An 8,811-nucleotide genomic window follows, 5' to 3' on the forward strand; every position below is an offset into this window, starting at 1 on the left:
TGGTTGACTACCTAAATACATTATTTTCAGACGATTTCTTTCTGCATGGTGCTTGTGTATTTTTTTTTTCTAGTCTGGACTGATGAACCTGTCTGATTCATTAGACAGTAAATAACACCTGAGCCCGAGGGAGCAACGGTGACCTTAGAAATCCTCTCGTTGTCTAGTCGCTTAAACAGGGGTTTTCAGAGTGCAGTGTAAATCTTGATGCGATTGAACCTAGGACAAAAAAAAATTAATTTCATCTTAGCTGTATGACTATTATATGAATCATTAACGTATTTACTTTTTTAGCATCTGTCTTATAATATTTCCATAACTGTTTTTTTAAAGTAATTTTTTCTACAAAAAAAATGACATAAATGGTTTCCAAAATGGTCAGGGTCGTACCTTTATTTTTCAACATATTTTGAAATGAGAAAGCATAAACAGATATTGGTATTTACATTAGTTTTATTTTAATTGTTTATGTACAAAAATATAATGGCCAATGGGTCACTAAAAACTAAAGTAAATATAAAGTTGGGATTAGGGTTAAGGATCTTTGCATAATAAGGTTCTGACTTACTTTCAAGAACTGTACTGAGTATGTATTCACTTTTTATATATGCACTGACTACCACGCACAGAAATAAGGAAATGAGTAAATATCAAAAATGGAAATTATAAACCAATATATTGTACTGCATATTACAGTGCTTTTTACTTATAAACACACAAATATTTAGATAACCCATCCATTTAATTATACATTAATACCTGCATGATAAACAATTACACAAATGATTAAACATAAAGCCCATCCAGATGTTTACTTTCCATTTTCTAACATGACATCTTAACATAACTTCCTTAATACTACTGGCCAATGCACTGGCTTTCAAGAAACCCACATTCTCAAACAATAGAGTGCACTTGATAAAGTTAAAAAAAAGTAGCTGCTTGTTGGCAAATTACACAGTACAAGTCAATCTGCAGGGGGCGTGTCTTCACATCCGTGTCTCCTCGGGGGGGCGGTTCATGAAGTCATGAACAGCCTGGTGTAAAGGCAGCCACTTGCTAATTGATGCGTTTATTGCTGAAATCCAGCTGAAAGAATAATATAAAATGCTTAGGGATAAACTATTAGCTTAAATGCTTAAATAGCGATCAAAATCATCACACAGTACATACTGTAACAATATAAGTGCAATGTATTACCATGAAGTTGAAAAGACGCCGCGTGCATTGCCAGTTTTTCACTGAAGCAACTGTTAAAACAATCTGTGGCGCACAACAGGACACTGCTCTCCAATTGTTTTCTATGGAGGTCACCCATTCTGTTTTATTAAACAACAGAACGGCAAATAAAGCATGGCTGAGAGATGACGCCAATTCACGGCAAAATGTAAAATTTCAGTGGATTTTTTCACACACACATGTACATAAATAAGTAATGTTAGTATAGCAGTGATAATGTAGTATTTTAGTGATGAAGGCATTGCTGTGGCATGTTTCTCAGTAATAATGGAACCCCCTCATTCAAATCATACCCTCGAATTCTGATCTCAGGCTTTATTGTTTTATTATTACCTTGTGACACACCACAGCAATGTCAGTATCCCTTTAAAATATCACTTTATATGTTCATAGAACCATAGATTTCATAATTTGCTTTTATTCAACTAAATCTTTTTATAATATTTCATTTCAATATCTGATAACAGTTGTAAATGGGTGGAATTTTTTTTTTTTTTCTATCCTAATAAAACTATTAAGTGATTAAATTGTTTTAAATAAATGTGTGACTTTGGTGATTTATTGTATTTTTTTTTTCTTTATTATATAAACATTATTATAATTACTTATTCATTCTGCATAAAATTGAAATTGTATTGCTGTATTAATTGCTGTAAATAATTGTATTTCTCCTAAAAAGACATATAAGGAATATTCATACATTATTTCATCCCTGCTTATTGAATCATCTAGATAGCAGGAGTTGGTTTCAAGCCTTGTAGTAATTCAGTAATTTTCTTCTTTTTTAAAATTTTAGGATTAATTATATGTTGTACTGCTGTGAATTCAGCAAATATATGTGCACTGTTTATGTAGAGAACATGATAAGTATGTACAATGTAGAGCACAACACCCTTATCTCAAACTGTGTCCTTACCGTTTGTTTTCAGTTGCATTCTCTGCACCGTAGTAGAAGGTTTTAAACTCTTCAGAAGGGGGTTTAACTTCAATCACAGTGCGACGGGAGCCAAGGGACTGCTCACTCGCTGTATACCCATGTAAGTAGATCCCTCCTGGAGAGAGGTGTCAGTTTGACAGCAGTTCAGTCAATAATAGTTATCAAGTTATGGACTTAATAATGATAGTGTATTTTATTTCTGATTCTAGTTTATTAGTCATTATCATAAACGTCACTAAATGCTTTATTATGTTATTCAAGCCAATTTCTGAAGACATAACTGAGTGTACATGTTTAATGAGTTTCTTTTATATACCACTAAACACTCAAAAGAGAAGCCCTTATCTTGCTATTATTTGCTGCAACAGAACATGAATAAAACAGCTGCTTGGGTCCAGAACATTAAAATAAAAGGCTTTCACTTAAAAACAATAAAAAACACTGTAAAAAGATTCAGTATGTATATGTTTTTTACGCAAGATTTATGTTTTTGAAAAACAATCAATATTAAGCACTATATGGTGCATGATATTATGATGTGAGGTGTGTTAGCCAATTTGAATGTATAGTCTGTAAAAATGTGGCAGAATGTAGTTTTCAATTTCCCTTCAAAGTCAGCTGGTCATATTATTACTGAGGATGCAATCGAGCTTTACCAAAACAAGATGTGAAAACACACAACCCATAAGCTGGTGGATAAGCACATAGGATTTATATACCTAATATCCATTTTCTTGCACTGAGAAACTATTCCATATTTATCTGTATGACAGCAAAGATTAAGTGCTTTGAATACACACCAAGAGCGTACGTTGAACGAAGGCCAGCATAGAAATACAGACATCCGTCTTTTAATATGCAATAGTGTTGCACACAAATGTCCTTGTTTTTGTCCATTTGGTGAAGGAGACCGAGACATTCAGGATTTTTGATTGCCAACGGGGGGAGGCTGGCATTGTGTCTAGAGACATCCACCCACACATGATTCTGCAACATAAATCAGTGTTAGTACCTGCCTCAGTGTCACTCATGCAACAACTGCCCTAATTTAACAGTTCATTTCTGATCTTCTCATTATTCAGATTTCCAGTTGCATCAAGCTACAGTTGTTTTCGATATAAAAAAAAATAGTAATTCTGGGTGACTGAGGCAGGGGAGAGGAGAAGCCCTGCACATATGAAAGGGAGCAGGGCTACGTCCTGTGTGTAAATTAATTGTGTTGTATTTATTGTTATTATTTAAGATACATTTATTTATTTATTATTAAGAATGGGTGTATGTATTGTTTCTTTGTAAAAAAAAACAAACAAAAACAAAACAATACAATGTTTTGTTATTGTTAGTGTTGGTTTGAATGTATTTTGTGTTTTTGTGTTGATTTAAAAATATTATGTTTTTGTGTGTTATTGTTTAGCAGCATCGATGGGGTTGAAGCCCCTGCCCACAAAACCCCATGCAGAAGGTGACCATCTCCCGATTTAATTAATTGATTAATTTTTTGACAATCACCAGTATAAAACCATGCAGTTTTCCCTGTTCGAGGTAGGTTTTTGAGAGGAGGAACGAGAGTAAGACAAGAGAGAAGCAAAGTGAAAGGCAAAACAAAACAAGACACGTGCTACGCTGGCTGGAAGTCCCAGCACTATATTTGTTTAGGTGGGGGTTATTTTGTCTTCACACCTTGTTTTGTTTAAACCATTTATTTACGCTCTGTGAGCAGTGTTTTTTGTTTAAATATTTAATTTTTGTTCAATAAAAACAGCGCAGTATTGCACGTTCACCCGAGTACCTTTGTGTTGTGCTGCATTCACCTCCTGGCCTGACATCACCACCCTGGCTACCCTGTCAGTGTCTAACAGAAAGATTTACTTTAATAGCTAGCCTAATCAGAATTGTATATACCTGCAAGTGAAATTTATTTTGTTCGATATAGATAACATGATGGTATTTCATGTCCATACTATATCACACATTATGTTATGCAGTAGATTCTGAGGAAACTGATGTCATGTTTTCTTTTTATTATAGTGTTTTTTTCTGTTTTTATGGTGAACATCATTACATTTTATTGGGTTAATTTATTTCAGAAACTGTTTTTCTCTGTGACTTAAAAGACACTTTCCTAACAGCTGTATTGGCAACCGAGGTTACAAATAAAAAACAAACAAACAAACAAATCCGTTGTGTAATGCTGAAATAGAGACATAAACAGAGCGGCATAATGACATGTACCAAAGCAGAGCAATATGGATATGTTGGGAGGAAGAATGTAACACAATATGCATATTGCAATAGTAATATACAGAATTTACAAACAGCGGTCAATTTGCCGTCATTTAATATCATTTTACCCACAGTGGTTCCTTAGTAAAAAACACAGCTTTAACAATACATATTACGTTTTGGTCAATGCAAAGGCTCTCTCTCTCACTCCGTTTTTTTTCCTATAATATCCACCTCTTCTGTACCTAATTTAGACAAGATCGTAATAGAATATCTTTGTTTTGGGTTCTACTGAAATTGTGTAGGTGCTTACTTCAACTGATAGAAGCTGGAACTGCAGCTGTTCTCGCTACGACTAGCCGTTGGGTCTGGCAGTACATTCCCATTGCTTTGACCACTAAGTGAAACTGAAAGCAAAATTTAAACTCATTGGCTATATCTACACTTTGTCTAGAAATGTGAGTTTTTTTGTTATGTTTGGCCTGTGCAGCAGCTTCCTACCTCCCAAGGACAGATCTGGTATATACTGTACTACTGAACTAAGCATGTCTCACATGACTGAAGGTTGATAAAGAATCTCTAAGGAAATAAGATACTGTATGAAAATAATTGACACCATAAATCCTGAGACACACATGAGCGATGCGGTGCGGTATCACGCGGAAAAAGCAGCGTGTTGCCGTGCTTATCACGCAACATTTATTTTTAGACTGAACTCACATTGATGAAAAAATACCATAGCGAAAAAGTGTCACAGCAGCAGAATTTTAGAACGGCAAAATATCTGATATTTTCCCTCAGTGACAACTCTAGCTCTAACCAATCAGATGCGTAGTTTGGGATTGCATGATACATTATATCTGGGTGAAACCTTCAGAATAGCCATCAACATGATTTGTGTGATTAATATCTTATATTACTTCATCGCACGCAAAAGTAACAAGAAGATGTCAATCCCAAATTACATTCAAAACATTTTAGCCTGGTTTTACTTGGTGTCTGTTAGGGTAGTACCGTTCTTGGTATTTAATTCTGTAAGAACAGAAAGTTAAGGGAGGAGAATTAAGCTTTCACAAATAATTTAAAGCAAAATTAAGGGTTGCCCTACTAAATTAACACCTCTTTCATTTAGATTTCAATTTTGTAACCTTTAAATAAGCTCACTATTCATGAATGACAAGGTAGCATTGCCAGGATGGGAAACATACTGTTGCACAGTGCCATGCCTCCTGTTTCTTTCCTGGTCTGTAAAAAACGATATTTTCTTTAATAAATTAACTGCATATACTGATCTTATACTGCACTTAGTTTGAAATTCTTTCAATTCCGTCTCATCATCACTGGAACTCCAGTCCACAATTTGTGGCCAATTTGGCTGTATTGGTAGAGTGATGATTTACTTTGGAAACCGCTGCCACATACACTGTTGTGTGTCCACCAATTTTGCATTATCACCCCTCACCACTCATGTATTCCCCAGGCTTAATACAGTATAAACCACCTTTGACCTACTGCATGCATTCCATGAATACCACTTTTAGGCCAATATAAAATATAAACATGCACACAAGGTTTCTACTGAATTCTGCAGTCGATGCACACAGACTCGCTACTGCATTCCTCTTTCTATAAATAGACAGATATGGATTGGCAGAATGCGCACAGATTATCAGGTATGAGTCGATCAATTACACACAGCTTATCAGGGTATCTGGGAAGCCAGTCAAATACAAGTCTGTTTTTATTTGCTGCTGCTTGTCTACTGGGGAATAAAAAAAGGTCTAAATGGTGACAATACAAAACGTGCAACATTTGCATAAACAGCTCAGTTAATTATCCAATACAGCAGACAAAGCATGCTTTATAAGTGCTCTCCGACCACTTACATAAAAAAAGCTGTACATAAAACAAACTGTTTGCCCATGCTACAGCTGCTCATCCTATTAATGAACTCACTTTGTATTAAGCTTACGGATTGAAGTTTTGAATCTCATCAGTAATCACATTCTTAGCCCATATAAGTGGTTTGATGCTTATATGTTTCTCGATGTACAAGAAAGTATGCTATGGACACGTTTTAACTGCAAGATGCAAACATTTAGTCTTCTTTAAGGTATATAGTGTAATAGGGGATAATAAGCATTACAAAAATATATGCAGAAAATCTTGCCACCTTCCTCTAATAAGCTCATCATAATAAATGAGTAAACTGGCTTTACTCTGAAAAGCAAAATGTCCTGTTGCATATTATTTGACATGTTAGATGATCTGATGATCTGATCACCAAATAAAGTTACCTGAGTGACAGGGTGAACTGCTCTCTCCATTGCCTCAAGCCATCTGCAACACAAAGAGAATGACAAATAGACATTTGAAACAATGAAATATCTCCAGAAAGAAATGCCTTATGGGTAAAAAAAACCCAAAACAATACAAAATGTATAAAACAGAAAAAAGAATAGGGATAGAGAGCTTATGTGGCTCATTTACTGTACACTCTGTGTTCTAGCACAGCATATGTGTTTGTGGTTAGTGGTAAAGGCAACATAACACAAGATTTACTCCATCCCCCGCTGAGTAAAATAACTGTTGTTGTTTTAAAATAACAGGGATACTGAAATGACACAACACCATGTAATATAGCTCTGTGAAAAAGACTACTATACTGTAGTAGATTTTAAAATGTACTCCATACATTAGGTTGACGTCAGCACCCTTTATGAATTCATAGTTTTATTTTTCAATTTCTTAACTTTGAAACATCTCTATACAGCAGTCCTTTTCTTGGCGTTGGTCCACTGGTACTGCTCTCTCCTTTGTCCAGTTCACCTGGCCCACAGTTTCAGTTTCAGTAACTGGCCCTGCAGTTATTAAAGTGGTTGGAATCTGAGGTGCTCTTCTGTTTTGTCTTGTTACTATTTCACCTCCTATGTCGCTTCACCTCAGCAGTGTCTTTGAAGTCACTTTTATTATCATACATGTAATAATATTCCTACACTTACAATCGTGGTCATGTTACAGTTACCTTTTCATTTCCTGGTTTGATGTAGCACAAAAGTAGAAAACCCGACTCCCAGCCAGGGGACTGCACTTGAAGACAAATGGTTTGCCGAGGCTTAAATCCGGCCCCACTTCAGCACCTTCTAACTTCAGTGCCTCAAGGGGCCTGCACTTCCCTTCATCCTGAGCAACAGACAAGCATGGCCGGTTTGGAACATTTTGTTTTAAAATACTTTTGCACCTATTGGCTATTAATCTGAGCGTCTATAATACCTTTTTCAAAAACTATCTCATCTACTTTACGGCCTCAGTTAAAGTAGGGCATGGTAAGAAGCAGACTATTACAGTTGCATTAACATCTCTTTACTACATTTTCTTGGGACTGTAGTTTCACACTGCCACTTGGTGGCCGAATGTTGTATTTATGGTTTCTTTGGGTGAGGTTTTCCAACACCCATACACAGGAACAAGGCACTGAATTTATGCTGTACAATTCTTAGAACTGGAAAATAAATAAATAAATAAATAAATAAACAGTTACAAAATCTAAGAAACTGATCAGGGCACAACAGTAAAAACGAAAAACAAACGAATCATATTTAAAATACAAGACTTCCATTGCCATGTTATTTCTACAAAGATATTTGTACTTAAACATTACACTTCATGACAATCTGTATCTAAGCAATTATACACTGCAACTGTAATTTACTGGAGTATTTAATTCTGCAACAGGGTTACAGGAATGTCTCTTACTTTTTTGTGTTTGTAATAGTAAAAGCAGCCATCATGCTTGAGCACAAACCACCTCTTCCTCCACCCCTTCAGGAAGCCTGACTGGGTGCGTTTGTGCAGGTATCCCCGGCAAGCTGGTTTAGGAGTATTCGGGCATTTGCTGATGTCTGAACCTATGACTAAGATGAGGATATCCGGGCCTAGAAAAATAAACGTGTGGCCAGCTTAGCCAATAAAGAAAAGCCTTCAAATCATTTATTAATCTTAATTTGAATAAGGAAAGCAAGCAAGTTTTTAATTGTGTCCTTGATACAATCCCTTTAATCAGCAATTCCCATATAACATATTGGGCTCAGTTTTGAGGAAACAAGGTAAAACACAAACATGAGGGTAAAGTGTTTTATGTTTGCTCTGGACTGTGCCTTCCCCTTCATGTTGTGATTTTGAAAGTTGGGTACTAGCGGAAACCATTAGCGCTGACCAATTAAAGAGTGGGAGGCAGAAGCTGCAGCAAATCAGGAGCAGCTGACATTCCCTTTAAGAAAAGAATAGCCCTAGCATTTGCCTTTGTTGTGATTTTGATGAAAAAAAAGCTGCCTTATTGCCATAGCACCACGTGCTAATGAGGTATACAGAAGTGTTGACATTCATTTAACAATTTTGGCATATGTGACTGC

At 35.8% G+C, this 8,811-nt stretch overlaps 1 protein-coding gene across 1 annotated transcript; it reads right to left on the bottom strand.

Moving 5' to 3' along the window:
- Window positions 1-412: 412 nt before the first annotated feature.
- pdzph1 (PDZ and pleckstrin homology domains 1) lies at window positions 413-7,743 on the bottom strand. Its single transcript, XM_041273200.1, has 5 exons — window positions 7,425-7,743; window positions 6,697-6,739; window positions 2,977-3,163; window positions 2,156-2,291; window positions 413-1,089 (listed from the first exon to the last, which is right to left on the bottom strand). The coding sequence occupies exons 1-5, from the start codon at window positions 7,430-7,432 to the stop codon at window positions 990-992; spliced, it is 474 nt and encodes a 157-aa protein (XP_041129134.1). The 5' UTR covers window positions 7,433-7,743; the 3' UTR covers window positions 413-989.
- Window positions 7,744-8,811: the final 1,068 nt, after the last annotated feature.

Source organism: Polyodon spathula, chromosome 2 (genome assembly GCF_017654505.1).
Source record: "Polyodon spathula isolate WHYD16114869_AA chromosome 2, ASM1765450v1, whole genome shotgun sequence".
Lineage (NCBI taxonomy): Eukaryota > Metazoa > Chordata > Actinopteri > Acipenseriformes > Polyodontidae > Polyodon > Polyodon spathula.